The 16,805-nt window shown below is 36.4% G+C and overlaps 2 protein-coding genes across 2 annotated transcripts; one reads left to right on the top strand and one right to left on the bottom strand.

The window, feature by feature from the left end:
* The first annotated feature begins 6,286 nt into the window (after positions 1-6,286).
* Positions 6,287-7,390, top strand: LOC109191617 (putative calcium-binding protein CML19). The gene has a single exon (XM_019342224.1). It carries the CDS (start codon positions 6,576-6,578, stop codon positions 7,227-7,229), a length of 654 nt encoding a protein of 217 aa, XP_019197769.1. The 5' UTR covers positions 6,287-6,575; the 3' UTR covers positions 7,230-7,390.
* A 1,961-nt stretch (positions 7,391-9,351) lies between these two features.
* On the bottom strand, positions 9,352-12,324 carry LOC109191658. Its single transcript, XM_019342284.1, has 4 exons — positions 11,965-12,324; positions 11,395-11,531; positions 10,286-10,390; positions 9,352-10,087 (listed from the first exon to the last, which is right to left on the bottom strand). The coding sequence occupies exons 1-4, from the start codon at positions 12,034-12,036 to the stop codon at positions 9,658-9,660; spliced, it is 744 nt and encodes a 247-aa protein (XP_019197829.1). The 5' UTR covers positions 12,037-12,324; the 3' UTR covers positions 9,352-9,657.
* Between the last annotated feature and the right edge of the window lie 4,481 nt (positions 12,325-16,805).

Genomic DNA, 16,805 nt, shown 5'->3' with positions numbered 1-16,805 from the left:
ATTGGGCCTGATGGACCGCCCACGTGGACGGCCTCGCCGGCGAGCAACAGGCTCCACAGGATCACCCGACGAGGCAGCCTGTCCAGGAACCACGGCTGGTTCGAATGAAGCAGGTAGCGGCGGTTCTGGCAGCTCATCATTGGACACGGCAGGAATAAGTGTGCTGTGACGGAGTAGATTGATCCTGCAAAGAAGTTTTAGTAGCAAAGGGGAAAACTTCTTCATCAAATCTAACATGCCTGCATGTGTAAATCTTATTAGTATGTAAGTCCATGCATCTGTACCCCCTAAAGGACTCAGGATAACCTAGGAAGACACATGGAGAAGACCTGTATGACATCTTATGACGATTATATGGTCGAAGATGAGGGTAGCATAAACACCCAAAGACACGAAGAAAAAGATAGGAAGGAGGGGATTTATGTAACAGGAGATGAGGACTGGAGTTATTTAGTACAGAAGATGGCATTCTGTTAATTAAATAGACAGCAGTCTCAAAGGCAAAATCCCAAAATTTCAAAGGAACAGAGGCATGAGCTAGAAGAGCCAGACCAGTTTCAACAATGTGACGATGTTTTCGTTCAACACGACCATTCTGTTCATGTGTATAGGCACAAGATTGTCTATGTTGAATTCCTAATTGAACAAACAAAGAATGCAACTTTTTGTACTCAGCACCTAAATCAGACTGAATGGCCTTTATTTTGCAATTAAAGGACCGTTCAACAAGAGTACGAAATTTATCAAAGATGACATAAAGATCAGACTTTAATTTCATAGGAAAGAACCATGTATAACGGGAATATTCATCCAAAAAGATCACAAAACAACGGAAGCCAGAAGTAGATAAAGTGGGCGCAGGACCCCAAATGTCTGTGTAAATAAGATCTAGGACTTGAGAACTAGAGGAAGCAACACGGGGGAGGGGAAAACGGGCAGATTTGCCTAATTGACACGCATTGCATAAAGAATTATGACAACGAATATTATCACGAGACCCACTAACCAAACAAGAACGAAGTATATGGCTAAGAACACGGTTATGAGGATGACCTAGACGATTGTGCCAAGTGGAAGCCGAGGCACGAGCGGAAATAAACGCTGACGGAGACGAACTAGGTAATGAAAGTGTGTATAGTCCCCCCGAACTATTGCCCCGAAGAAGTATTTCCTTGGTATTGATATCTTTTACAACAAAAAAAGGAGGGGTGAAACTCAAAAAAGACTTTATTATCGGATGCAAACTTCTGAACAGATAATAAAGAATTAGACAAACGCGGAACGTGAAGTATATCAGACAATGTAAATGATCTAGAAGGGGTATTAAAAGAGGCATGGCCAACATGACTAATAGATAAACCCATACCGTCACCGACACGTAAAGTGTCATTACCAGTGTACTTCTCCGATGTAGAAAGGGCAGCGACGTTCGGAGTTGCATGATTTGTGGCTCCAGTGTCCGGAACCCAAGTATGAGAATTTGACGAGGTTTTAGCAACTAAACCATTCTGAAACACCAAATTAGCCTGAGAACCCGGAGCCCCTGAATATCGCCGAAAACAGTTGACTCCCGTGTGACCGAAACTTTTGCAAATTTGACACGGATCATTATAGCGCCAAAAACAATTGGCTCCTGTGTGACCAAAACGTTTACAAATTAGACACGGATCATCATAGCGCCAAAAACAATTGGCTCCCGTGTGACCAAAACGTTTACAAATTTGACACGGATCATCATAGCGCCAAAAACAATTGACTCCTGTGTGGCCGAAACCTTTACAGATTTGACACGGATCATCGAAGCCACGTTGCTGACCTCCACGGTAATTAAGGTTGCCATCGCAGCGCTGCATCTTCTTAATTTTATGAATCACGAAACCCTAGCTAACTGATACCAGATGAGAACTGATTGTATTATATTTTCTGAACTTCATTACAATGAGATCAGATGATGTGAATATATAGAATAGAGAGTCACAGTGTGACAATGATAAGAAGTAGAGAGTCACAGTGTGACAAGAATAAGAAGTTCTAAACAGACTCATATACATAGAGTCCTAATAGGAAGAACCCATTTAGGACTACTTCTAGTATGGCATTTAATTTTATAAATAATTAAACAAACTTTTCCTTATTTTTGCAAATTTGATAACGGTAAAAGAAAAGAAATTGATATATATCTTTTAGTTTCAAATTGAGCAAAACAAATTGTGCAATTCCATGACCATACCAAGGCTATAAAAAGAAAGATTATCATAAGCCTGAAAATCTGGAGTTTATTAAAAAAAAAAAAAAAAAAAGTATCTTAGCTTGTTTCTTTTAGAAGTGTTTTCTCTCTTATAATATGGCATAACTTTAAAAGCACATGTTGGATACATTATATATACTTGTCAAAAGTTATTTGAATCTTCAGTCAATACGTTTTGTATGTAATTGTATCCACGTGAAGTAATTATTGGTCGCCGAGCTAGTGAATGTTCAATTCATTCACCACTACTATCAATAATAATCTCTTTCAGTACGTGTATACCAACGCAATTGTTTTCGATAAATGTTGAGTGAATTCATAAAACTCTACTTCTTCAAATGCTTCATCTACTTGTTATTCCTACACATTAACCATCTCAAGGTGATCATCACTATCAATACTAGAGTTGGACATTATATATTAATCACCTAAATGGTATTAAATAGTACCTACAAACAAAACTATTTATATGAAACAATAAAAAATATTTTATAAAAAGTAAAGAAAACAAGAGAAAATAAAAGAATTTATAGTAAAAAAAAAAAATAGTACTAACAATACTATCAACTTCTTGTAAAAAAATACTTAACAAATATTGTGATGAATGCATAGAACAAAATTTATGATAATAATACTACTAATAATAATAATACTATGAACTTTCATTTAGATAATTTGAATATTATCCAATTATAGCGATTTAGGGGTGACATATTTAGAAACGTATCCTTATTTAATTTCGTGGTAAATGTAAAATTTTACTTATAGAAGACATAATACGTAGATTTTCATATTTCAAACGCATAATAACTCTAACAAACACTAACTCCCCACAATAGTATGAGGTTACGAAACAGTCATGTTTTATACAATGCAAGATGTCTCAAAGAATCTATAACGGTTCTTTATTCATACATGTTAAAATATAGTCCGCATAGAGCCATAGACAACTCAGTTTGTCACATGGGTGAAGTTTGGTAAAAAATAATCACGGATTGAGTCTCACCAGCGGCAGTGTTGAAACAACCTCGTTCTCAAAGTGAGAGGGCTCATTGTGCGTAGTAAGCAAATGTCTAGTCTCTGTTCAAATACTTTAGCGGGTCGGGGGTGAGGGACCATTGGAGTTGGAGATTCAATATTTTGGAAGAATGTTAAAATTTATGAATATTGTGTATGTAGTAATGTAGTATTGTACGCATGATGTGCATAAAAAGATGAGTGTATATAGTAGTCGACTTTGCAAGATTTATTTCCAATGATTTGTAGCCGACCCATTGACCAAAGCTGTGATGCTCATAAAATGTACGGTGGCACTTAGCAAGCAAGGACGGTGGGTTATTGTCGTTTGGGATATCCTATGAAGACCGCCAATAATGTCACACACAACATTTTTTGTCAACTTCACAAGATTTTGAAGCCAAAAATTAAAAGATTAAAAAAAAAAATCTCCTATCAAATTGGCATTGATGAGGTACCCACTTGCACCGACAAGAAGGATTATCTGTCCGTAATTCGAAATGAGTGGTTAAATGGGTAGATCATAATTCTCTGTACACATTTAGATAATGGTTGGAGTTTTTCTTACCACCTAAAAAGATGCTTAACATATATGTTTAAGAATATGCCATACAATGTTTTCACTATTGTGAACAGCTAATTAATCCAATAATGATGCACTCAACGCTTTGCAATAAATGCATTTTTTGCGTTACATTTATATTATCAATTCGCTTTAACATTCATTTTTAAGATTTAGTTTGGCAAGGTCTCGATTTTCATGCCCTTATAACAAGAAGAAGAATAAGAAGAAACTATGCCCTATAACTAATAAGAGATGACCAAGTGGGTAAAGTACGATTCTTGTACGTGAGATCACGAATTTGATTCATACGAACATTTTCGTGGTCAAGTCCGTCAAACAAGATATTTTTAGTGTGGTTTACCTATACTATATATAATTTGTGAACTATAAGATATCTTAGCTTCTTGTATATATAAGTTACAAACCATGTATGATAGAGCCAATAATAATATAATAATAAATGTTACGAGTTAATTCCATGAATGATCCATTAACTATTGACATTTAAGTTTAACAATTTTTTATTTATGACTTTCAATTTGACCATAAATGATCTATTGACTGGTGATTTTGTTGCAAATTTGGTCATCCACTTAAATATCAATTTAGTAAATACTAAATTTAATGATAATAATGTAAAATTTTGATTCTTCACATTCCCACTAATGATGAATTCAATTGGTCAAGATCAATAACAAATAAATTTTTACATTATTACCCTTAAATTTAATACTTCATATTTACTAAATGGATATTTAACTGGATAACCAAAATAGAAGCAAAATTAATAGTTAATGAATCATTTATGGTTAAATTGAAAGTCGATGATGAAAATTAGTAAATATTACTCTGTAATAGTCAAAGAATCATTTATGATCTAATTGAAAGTTAATGATAAAAATTGATAAATGTTTATAGCCAAGTTAAAGAACCATTCCTAAAACTAACTCTAAAGGTTACATACCAATTTAAAAAAGTTACAAAAATTTTTGTTAGAATTTCTTCAACAACAAGCTACCTTCACGTGTTATTTTGATACATTACGTAACAATCAATACTTTTATTGTCTCTTTGTGAATGAAGGAACGACTAATGTTCCACTATCTATAATTATTTTTTGTTTTCTAAACATGATTTGTTACTTTGTTTAAAGAAATTGATATGTATATAAGTGCATTAAAATGATCAATTAGTGTGTCAAGTATGGCTGCCAAGTAACCCAAATGTTGTGATAACTCTAAAATGACATCATGTTTGATTAACATAGTTTATATTCATATTTTTAAAATGCCATAAGAGGATAAGCTATTTAAACTTTATATTGAATTGTGGTAATCCATACAAATTTTAACTCTTATTGTTATCAACTTGTAGGTGCTTTACATAAACTTTTATTGTTACCTTTACTTTCTTAGCTTGTCTCCTTCAAATTCCCATTCATAATTCATTGTATTCAATCCCATTTTGAAGAGTTAATCAAATTATTATGTTGACAATTGATGTCATTTGTGTACCTAATTACTTTATAAAAATTTTATTTTATTGAATTTAGACCATAAAGCCTTTCACCATTTCTGCGACGATAAAATAAATAGTGAGATGATTCAGCCTACTTTTTTAACTTTTGTCAAATTAATAAGAGAAATGTGAACTCATATAAAATTTAGAATGCATCTAGAGAAATTCTCAAATGAAACTTTATAGGAAGAAAAAAGGAAAATAAAACATAACATAGTTTTGAACAAAAGTATGAACTTTAATTTCATTTTTTATTAAGTGTTATAAGTGGTTGAATCAGCATCTTATACTATATTGGTATTATATTGCCTTTTTCCCACTTGTATAGAAGGAATAATATTTTCACCAAGTACAAACCAACTTTTAGATTAATCAATATATTTTGTATAGGGACTTGCGTGTCTGTTTGACCACAAAAAAAAAATAAAAACAAAACAAAATTATTGACAACAAAAGCATTTTAAAAACGATCTTTTCTTATTTTTGTTTAGTTTTCAAAAGTGTCATATTTTTGTCTAACTTTTTTGTTTTGTTCCTATTACGGTCTTTAACCCCTTGTATGGAGTCCTTTGACCACCTAGAAATCAAAAGAAAATACATAGTTGACCCTTCCACTTGGCAAATGGCACGACCACATGACATGCGTGCACACATAATAATGACCTTAACCTTAACCTTAACGTGTTGTCCACACGACTTCTACTACAAAAACCCAACCCCACCTTCAATCCTTCATAAATAATTATATAATAATTGCCTCTTCAAAGCCCCCAGGAAACAATTTAATATCTCCGCCACGTACGGCCGTCGGCGCCACCCACTTTCCAGGCTCCCACGAAGCTTCCGTACGCGCTTTCTACCCCTTAACCGCCACAACTGCACAATCTAATAAACACATCTGTATATATACCCAGAGATTTCTCCACCTTTCTATCATCATCTCATCTTGTCCCTATTTCCTTTCATCAACATATAAGATCTTTCTTTTTCTCTTTCATACATTAAACTTTCTACGTCATAAAAGATTTCCATCACCTTTGATTGATCAAAGCTTCTCTATATATAATCTCAGTTACAAATTTTTTGTGAGATTCAAATTTCTACACTGTAGCTGAAGCAAGACTTTAAGGTGATCAGATCGGTCAAACTATTGCAGAAGTAAAAAAGTTTCAAACTTTAACTTCGGGTAGGTGTCAAAGGTTTTTGTCTTTCAAAAGAGTTATAGCCATGGAGATAAACACAAACACCCTAAAAAAGTCACCTTCTTCTTCTTCTTCTTCTTCTTCGCCAAAGAAGTCTGCGTTTTCAAGGTTTTGTAGTAAGTTATCAGTGAAGAAGGGCAAGAAAGAGGAGGAGGAGGAAAGGGTGATCAAGAATGCTTCTTCTTCTTCTTCATCTTCTTCAGATGAAGCTCAAGCATCATCATCATCATCAAGAAAAGGGAAGAAAAGTGATGAGTGTTTGGAGAGAGTTTTCACGTACTTTGACGAGGATGGAGACGGGAGGGTGTCGCCGGCGGAGCTGCAGAGGGGGGTGAGGGCGGTGGGCGGGGAGCTGACGGCGGAGGAGGCGGAGATGGCGGTGCGGCTGTCGGATTCCGACGGGGATGGGCTGTTGGGGCTGGAGGATTTCGCCAAGTTAATGGAGGGGAAGGGGGTGGAGGAGGAGAGGAAAGAGGGAGAATTAATGGAAGCTTTCAAGATGTATGAAATGGAGGGCACAGGGGAGATCACTCCCAAGAGCTTGAAGAGGATGTTGGGGAGGCTTGGGGAGTCGGCCACCACAGAAAGCTGTAAAGCCATGATCACGAGATTCGACATTAATGGCGATGGAGTGCTCAGCTTCGAGGAGTTTAAGGTTATGATGATGCAGCAAGCTTAGCTTAGAGCAGTGAATTGAAGTTCGTTGATTCCATTACACATACATGATGCATGTTTGTTCTTGTACATATATATGTACACCAATAAATTAAACTTAGGCTCATTGGCCTTCACTATATTGTTGGTTTATTCTTTAATTTGTTGAACAATTTGTTTGGTTCATTATATTCTCCATATAGCCTATTCTATTTTGTTTTCATATGGCATGACTAATCCAGATTCTGTTTAGATTGTGTTTATAGAGTTTCTCTTACTTTAAAAAAGATTAATTTAGAACTCTTTAATATTCTACTTTTCCTTTGAATTCCCAACTCCAAGAGCTCTCTATCTACATTCCGACTCGACAAAGCATTTAGGAAGAAGGGATGTAAATAACCGTGACTCGATGACTCAGCGAACAGGGCCAAATGTGAGTGTGCACAAAAGATCTATCTACTTTCAACATAATCTTCACACTGTTGTTGTCGGGGTTTGAACCTTAGTCTCTTCTTTCAAATACTGAGTTTTGTAATTGTATTTTTTTTTTATAAGGTGATAATAAAAAATCACTATTCAAGGTGTATATTAGAGAAACCTTCAACCACATTAAGTACCTCACTCTTGATTATGTATGTGCATTAGGAAAATTAGAGAAACTCACTATCCAAGGTGTATATTATGAAAACCTTCAACCATAAAGATATGCATTAAGTACCTCAATCTAATTATGTAATAACTTCCAAACTACATAACACTTATATCATACTTAGATCAAAAACTCTATGTAACAAGTTCAACCAAAAAAGTATTAACGTAGTGATACATATCGAAAATATCTCATTCATACGTAAAAGCTCACGAACTATACAAGAGAATGATTTCTTAATTTAATTTATTATTTTTTTTTTTGTATAAAATGGAAGGGGGAAACCGCAAAGAATCTAAAACAAACTAGTAAGAATAGCAAACATTTCGCCAAACAGGAAACCTAGCAGCATCACTATCCAGCAAACCAGCCACTTTGGCTGGGGGATCAGTAAACAATTGTAAGCCATTCCCATGCAATCTGGCCATACGTGTGAGCCTATCCGCAACACAATTGATCTCTCGGGGGATGAATTTGACCTAGCAGTGGGCAAACGAGCGAATCTCACGCTTACAAGCTTCGAGTATACTATGGCCAGCAATGGTGGGAAGTCTGGAGCTGTTAACATAGGCGACTGCTTCTGCAGAATCGCTCTCAATGGTAACTCGACTAAAGCCCATAGATGCAACTAATTGGATACCGCTGAGTAGTGCCCATGCTTCCGCTTCGAATGGAGTACAAGAAGCAAAAGACACAATAAAGCCTTTCTTCCACTCACCCGTATGATCTCTAATGATTCCACCACACCCGGCTACCTGTGAAGTCGAGGTGACGGATCCATCCACATTAAGTTCACAGTATCCTCACTCGGCTTTTTCCAGCAGAGTTGCTTCCAAGCCATATTTTCTGTTTATTTCCCCCACTTGAGATCTGATAACAAATACCTTCATATTCAAAGCTTTAATGGAACCATTGAAAATAGCTTCGTTACGCCATTTCCAAATCCACCATACAGCAACAGCGTTCACTAAACCATAAGAAAAATGAGATTATACTAAGCAACCTCCTATTCACTCAACCATAAGAAAAATGAAAGAGCACTAAGAACATTTTCTATTAGTCTGATTTTTGCACAGATTTTTGAGAAGAGAAATAATTAAATGAGGGCAGTCGTCACTCAACACGCTACACGCTCTATTGGAGCGCACCATTCATAGTTTTTTTTTTTTTTTTTTTGGGGTGAGGCCCACAATAGGAGATAAAAAACCAATAGCAACTCTTTTTTCTTCTCTCCTCTTCCTAGCTCTCTCTTCCACCTAGGATTAACAACCTTAAAAATCTATTCAAAAATCATTATTGTGGTTGCCCTAAGCCTAAAATGGGACGAAAAGAGCACTAAGCGAATATTTATTTCGTACATAATAAGGTTTATGGTGTACAACAAGGTGTATAGCAATGTATCTCGGCCACATATCTACTGCTGTCCTAATGAAGTTACGTACTAATACTAATGTAACCCACAATGAGCTTCAGGGAATTAAAGAATAAAGATGATAAACACATTAAAAGGCAAATCGCTTGATTTTTTGTGCAACTCACCCACTTGAAATGGATGGATGATGGAAGAACTAAAATATAATTTTTCCTACAAATGTACAGTAATACTAAGGCAACATCATAGTCAAAGATTAAATTGTACAGCATGGGATGATCTGTGTCATCCTGTTTGTTCATCACTAAACATCTATGCTGTCATTATTTCACAAACTGAAAGTTGTGATAATTCTGTACAGGGATGAAGGTCATGAATTCAGCATCTAGGTGGAAATGCCCCCCCCTTGGCACTCCATTGGAGTGGGTGGCCTCATTTGCGGCCCAACCTCGCCAAGTGTTGCTGATGCTTTGCAGCAGCTGCGTTGTTGGCAGCTTCCCGCTTCATGGCCCTTTTTGCCCGCCTACCCATGATCTCCTTGGAGGGCTCCTTTTTCTTGGGCTGGCGTGATGGGCCAGCATCCGAGTCCTCGAAATTTGGTCGGTTGACAGGTCTAGCTTCTTGCCTACCTGCCCTAACATATCCATTATCTCCCCATCTCCTGTTGCCTAAGCGAATGCTAGATGAACTGTCAAAATAAGCTTCATCGAGATCATCTTCTTCATCTTCAAATCCATCATATAGGTAGAAGTCGTCCACATAATCATCAACCTCTGGTTGTTCCTCCACTACTACTAAAGGCTGAAACCACGATGCTCTCAAAAGAAGGCAAACACTCTCCTCAAACATGTAATCATAGATGCTGTTCAAGCAAAACATCTGTTCTTAGCGATAAATCAATTATCAAATATAAGAACTAAAAACAGTAACCAAATCTTACATAATCAACCAACAAAGACGATGCGTTAGCATTGCTCCAGACTACTAAACCATATATAGACCGACATTCTAAGGAACATTACTTTTGTTTCTCCTTTAAGTGCAAAATGGGTTGGCTTACCTTCCATCAAGAGCACGGTGGATGTTTAGAAACTCAAATGGATGCTTGCACTGAGGGCAGGTAGGTTCCTTCTTGTAGGTCGCCCAACGTAGGATGCAAGTCACACTGAACACCAAAGTCAATAGTGAATTATTGATGTTAGTAGTTTTCACTATATCTTTAAAAACTTAAGCTTTGACACAAGCAAACACAACACCCAGATGAATCATTCAACCCACGAGGTCTATGTGAGATGGGACAAGAAAAACTACCTAGGTATGCGACTTTAGTTACATATCAATTTTGCATGTATTACAATAAATACTGTAAGCATACAAATGACAGAGCAGTGCAACGAGAAGTACAAGGCAGTGTAGCTTATACAGTTAAAACAGCTAAAGAAAGTTATTACAATGACAGGAACTTGACTAACAATCATGCTGTCATCCTATCTTAAATCCAAAACAACCAAATTGGTCAGCACCTGTTTATGAGAAAGAGAGAGAGATTGGATTGGATGGGAAATAGACTAAAGAGAATTTAAACAAAGATATCTTTTGCCTGCTACATTTACTATTATGAGACAAAATTTGTGACCATTCACAAGAAAGTCATTTATATTTATGATCTGCCCCCATAAGCAAAAATCAATATCTATAGAATGTTGTTATTGATATCTTGTACACCACCATTTGTCAATTCCACTCCATTTGGATTTCATAACAATGTTGTTATTGATATCTTGTACACCACCATTTGTCAATTCCACTCCATTTGGATTTCATAACATTCTTTTCATGATATCCTTATGTATCCATCTCCTATAGCAGATCAGTGAAGCCAGTTTTCAGAACCAAATAATGTCACAAAATGATTGAAACCAGAGAAAAAACTACAAGTCTTTATACTCTTATCTATCTCTCATGTGTATAATGAGGATCAATATCCATTACACATAGCTAGTCTCCAATTTCTGTTGTTAATTTTAGTCTATACCATTATATGACGAACTAATAGTATTTTCTGCCATAAAAATAAAAGCTTTGAATCAACAACTACATAACAATTGACAAGGATCCAATCTCTTGTGCTGACCAATTTGGTAGTAGACAGATAGGAGAGTGACAAACCAGTAGGCATGCTCGCAACCTTTTACAAGAGCAGTTTCTTGCAGCACTATCTTATTCAAGCAAATCGCACACAACCCATGATGATCATTCTCACACCCAACACGGAGAACCTCCTCAGCAGTGCTCTTCATTTTACTCTGAAAATTCAAACCCACATCAATACACTCTCAACCTCATCGCTCCCAACTAAACCAATAGCAAAACAGAAATTTATTTAAAGCAGGAAAGTTTATCCAATTCCCTATCAAATTAGAGAAAATGAAACCAGGAGGAGCTGGGCTGGTCAACGAATCTTATACTAACACGAAATTTCCAACATTTAACCATGAAAAAAGCAGAAAAATCGAAACTTTACAGCTAACGAGACGGGATCATTGCAGAAATGAACTAAAAAACACGGCGCATACGCTTTGACAACAGATCAAAGCACCAGATCTCAAATTTTTCAGAGATTCTCAAGGCCCAAGTAATCAGAAACCTAATACGGAACACAAATTCTGAAAAAAAAAAAAAAAAAAAAAAAAATCACCCAGAAATTAGGGTTCAATTAGGGAAAATAAATCGGAAAACCTGATCCGGGATTGAGAGATCTTGGATTTGGTTGACGAGTTGTGGAACACCGATCTCCGCAGCTGTGGCCATAACCTCTAGTAATCAAGGCGAAAGAACAGGATTAGGAGGAGATGAATAGATATATATAAGTATTGTATAACACCGACTTATAGGGTTGTATGTATATACAGAGGGGGGAAGAAACGTAGTTGGTGTGGGGTAGGTTGAAGCGAGGGCCGAGTGGCGGGGAAATATGCTGAAGAATTATTCGGATTCGGGTAATTCGGCGATTTGTAGTTTGCCCTAAGAGAGAGAAGGTGGATTGATGCGGATCAATTTCAAGATCCCTCGCTTCAAATTCCAAAGTTTTGGCCTTGACCGACTCTTAAGTAAATTACCATGTGCAAATATTCAAGAGGCTGGACATTTTGGTTCGGGTAGTTGACAACAACGTCATAAACTCGCAGAGACAAAATGAGATAAAAAATAATTGTGAACATTTAGGTTAAGAAATGGAGATTTATTTATATATTTGAGTAAATTTATAAATGTAAACAAAATTGGGTATATATATGTATATATTATTCGCTTTTTAACTGAACCGAACTGAAATGTCCATCCTTAAAAGAAACAAGTCATTAATTAATGGTATGTTTAGTAAAATTCACTTTTACGTAATTGTTTGTAATTTATATAGGAAAGATAAATCATACTAAGAAGATTTGTGTGGTATATTCAATCGGTGGTGTGTTGACAATAATCTAATTATAAGAAAAATATAATTAACAGGATTATAGAATAGTTCAATCAATTTGTTAAGAAAATAATTAGTGGCTCATATCCATGAAGACATTTTCCCTCTTTTGTTGGCATTGCATGCTCCATGTCCATCTTGCATGTCTTCCGTAACTTGCTCTCCTTCTTGCAATTGCCGCATCTTTAGTTCATTTCTTATTGTATAAATAGCATTCTTTATTTGCTTTGTAAATGCACTCATTTTTCTTACATCAATTTGAATACATCAATTGTAATTCATTTTTCTTTGTCTTCACGTAGATATATATATTATATTCTTCTTCTCAATTCCTCTTTGAGTTATAATATATATTATATATTTTCCCATTTTATTATATTCTTTGTCATTTATATATTTTCCCTATTATTTAACTTCTATAATTCTCAATTTTTGATTCTTCACTTCCGCATTATTCCGCTATATTCCTAACAAGTGGTATCAGAGCGGTTTATTTGAGAATTATTTTCAAAGATGTCGACTGTTACTAAGTTCGATATCGAGAAGTTCGACGGGAAAATTAGCTTTTCTATCTGGAAGGTTCAGATGGAAGCCGTTCTAACCCAGAACGGTTTGAAGAAAGCGCTAGCTGGGAAGAAGAAGAAACCGGCTACAATGACAGATGTAGATTGGGAAGATCTGGATGACAAGGCACGTTCAACCATTCTTTTGTGCCTGTCTAAAGAGGTTCTACGTGAGGTGTTAAGTGAGACGACTGCGTCAGATTTATGGTCCAAGCTGGATACGCTTTACATGGCCAAAACTCTGGCGAACACGCTACGCCTGAAGGAGCGTCTGTACACAATCCGTATGACGGAAGGTACTTCTATTAAATCTCACTTGGATGAATTCAATTCTATTTTATTGGACTTGGAAAATATTGATGTTATAATTGAAGATGAGGATCGCGCTGTTTTATTGCTTGTCTCTCTCCCTAGATCATACACGCATTTCAAAGAAATTATGCTGTATGGTAATAGTAGTGATACCCTTACTTTCGACAATGTTAAGTCGAACCTATTGTCCAAAGAAAAGTTTGACTTTGAAATTAAGTCTGAGGACAAAGGTGAAGGCTTGACCGTAAGGGGTCGTTCACTTGAATCAGGGAGTAGCAATAAAAATTCTAGATCCAAGTCCAAAGGACGTAAGTCCAACAAATCCTGCAAGTACTGCAAGAAGCATGGTCATGATGTGAATGAATGCTTCAAGTTGAAAAACAAGCAAGAGAGAGAAAAGAAGTCCGCTGAAGCTAGTGTTGTTGAAAGTGATTCAGATGGTGATGTGTTGTTATCTGTTAGCTCCGGTGAGAAACGGAGTGAAACTGAGTGGATTTTGGACTCTGGTTGTACATTCCACATGTGTCCCCACAAAGATTGGTTCATCTCTCTGGAACCGGTTGATGGTGGAGTTGTCTTGCTGGGTAATGATACCCAATGCAAGGTTAGTGGAATTGGAAGTGTTCAGATTAAAACTCATGATAACGTTGTCAGGACTCTTACCAATGTTCGGTATATTCCTGATTTGAAACGCAATCTGATATCATTGGGCACCTTGGAATCTCTGGGGTGCAAGTACATAGCTGAAGGTGGAGTTCTAAAGGTCATCAAAGGCTCTTCTGTTCTCATGAAAGCTTCTCGTTCTGGAAGCTTGTATGTCTTGCATGGCAGTACTGTGACAGGTTCAGTAGCGGTATCCTCATCGATGTCTGATGCGAATCTCACTCAATTATGGCATATGCGTCTGGGGCATATGAGTGAGAAAGGCATGCATCTCCTGAGCAAGAAAGGTCTCCTTGGTGGTTCAGGTACGGGTAAATTACAATTTTGTGAGCATTGTATTTTTGGGAAACAAAAGAGGGTTAGTTTCTCTACTGCTACACACCGTACCAAAGATGTATTGGAATACATACATTCTGATTTATGGGGACCAACTAAATTCCAGTCTATGGGAGGCTGTAGATATTTTATGTCTATTATTGATGACTATTCTCGTAAAGTCTGGGTCTATTTCCTGAAACATAAAAATCAAGCGTTTTCTATTTTCAAGACGTGGAAAATACTTGTTGAGACTCAGACAGGTAAAAAAGTCAAGAAGCTCAGGACAGACAATGGCTTGGAGTTCTGTGAGTCAGATTTCAATGACTTTTGTGCGGCAAATGGAATTGCCAGGCACAAGACCTTGCCTGGTAAACCCCAGCAGAATGGTGTTGCCGAACGTTTGAACAGGACTCTATTGGAAAGAGCTCGTTGTATGCTCTCTAATGCTGGGTTATGGAAACGGCGTGATTTTTGGGCCGAGGCCGTTTCTACTGCTTACTATTTGGTAAATAGATCTCCACATTCATCCCTTGATTTCAAAATTCCAGAGGAAGTTTGGTCAGGTAATCCTGTTGACTACTCTATCTTAAGAGTTTTTGGATGTCCTGCTTATGCTCATTCCAGTACGGGTAAATTAAACCCGAGAGCTGTCAAATGCATTTTCCTTGGTTATGCTTCTGAGTCAAAAGGGTATCGTCTATGGTCTCCTGATTCTCGGAAAATCATTCTGAGTCGAGATATCACTTTTGATGAAAATGCACTACTTTCTTCTGGAAAAGTTCCCAGTACAGGTGAGACGCAAAGTACTGGTGAGAAGGTGGAGTTTGAGTTCAGGCCTATTGATAGTGTTACTACTGCTGATGGTAATACTAAGGATGATGCATCTACTAGCACCGCACCTCTCGTCGAGCCACAACGAGAGTATTCCATTGCTATGGATCGTTCTAGGAGGACAATTAAAAAATCTGCTAGGTACGCTAGTGACGATGAAACCAATATGGTTGCTTATGCACTTTCAGTCACACAGGAAGTTGATGGTGATCCATCCTGCTATTATGAGGCTCTTCCTGTTGCTAAGTTCAACCAGTGCTTGAGTTTGGTCGGCTGTTCCAATTATTAATTTTTCACAATGGATTTGACCCAAGGTGGAGATTGTTAAGAAAATAATTAGTGGCTCATATCCATGAAGACATTTTCCCTCTTTTGTTGGCATTGCATGCTCCATGTCCATCTTGCATGTCTTCCGTAACTTGCTCTCCTTCTTGCAATTGCCGCATCTTTAGTTCATTTCTTATTGTATAAATAGCATTCTTTATTTGCTTTGTAAATGCACTCATTTTTCTTACATCAATTTGAATACATCAATTGTAATTCATTTTTCTTTGTCTTCACGTAGATATATATATTATATTCTTCTTCTCAATTCCTCTTTGAGTTATAATATATATTATATATTTTCCCATTTTATTATATTCTTTGTCATTTATATATTTTCCCTATTATTTAACTTCTATAATTCTCAATTTTTGATTCTTCACTTCCGCATTATTCCGCTATATTCCTAACACAATTTAATGATTCAAATAAAAAACTCAATTTTTCATATCGCCAGGCCTAATGTGATTTAAGCCACCCATATACCAATCACTACCCGTTAGACACTCACACTTAGTAGTCGTATTGTGCAAGATACGAATCATACCAAAGACCACAAAAAAGAAAAAACAAAGTATGAATATTGTCTTGTTGTGGGTAATAATATACAAACATTTTGTGGCATGTAAGCTAGTTAAAACACATCTAGTGATTTACTATTTCAACATGTTTATATGACAAGAACAGTAATAGACTTTTAAATTTGAAGTTTAAACTTATAATATTATAATTAATAAAATATCATATTTTTATAATATTATTAAGATACTTATTTTCGAATCGATATCCGTGAGACCTCTTGAATAGATTCACATGAATTGTTATATATAGTTAACTCAAGACATTTTGTTTAGAATTTGGAACTAAATTATGACACATTTAGATCAATTTGGGTGGAATTATTAAAAAAATGTTAAAAATCTTGCCCACGAAAATGCATGAATGGGTGGTTCATCTAGCATTCTACCCCCAAGGAAGCTGGAGGTCTGTGTCATTGGTGGCAGAGGGAGACAAGAGCAGAGATTGGTGGCTGCCACGTGTCATCTGGTGGAGGCAGTTGAGAAAACTCAAGGCTTGCCACGTAAGAAGGATAA

This window comes from Ipomoea nil, unplaced genomic scaffold, assembly GCF_001879475.1.
Source record: "Ipomoea nil cultivar Tokyo-kokei standard unplaced genomic scaffold, Asagao_1.1 scaffold1708, whole genome shotgun sequence".
NCBI lineage: Eukaryota > Viridiplantae > Streptophyta > Magnoliopsida > Solanales > Convolvulaceae > Ipomoea > Ipomoea nil.
Note: the sequence above shows the minus strand (reverse complement) of the source record. Positions and strands in the feature narration are given on the sequence as shown.

Bases quoted from the DNA above. Each gene is read 5' to 3' on its own strand.
- LOC109191617 (XM_019342224.1), top strand. From the start codon at position 6,576: ATGGAGATAAACACAAACACCCTAAAAAAGTCACCTTCTTCTTCTTCT.
- LOC109191658 (XM_019342284.1), bottom strand. From the start codon at position 12,036: ATGGCCACAGCTGCGGAGATCGGTGTTCCACAACTCGTCAACCAAATC. The intron at 11,532-11,964 runs GTTTTCCGATTT...TTGAATTTTCAG, and splicing joins ATCTCTCAATCCCGGATCAG to AGTAAAATGAAGAGCACTGC. The intron at 10,088-10,285 runs GTAAGCCAACCC...TTGCTTGAACAG, and splicing joins CACCGTGCTCTTGATGGAAG to CATCTATGATTACATGTTTG.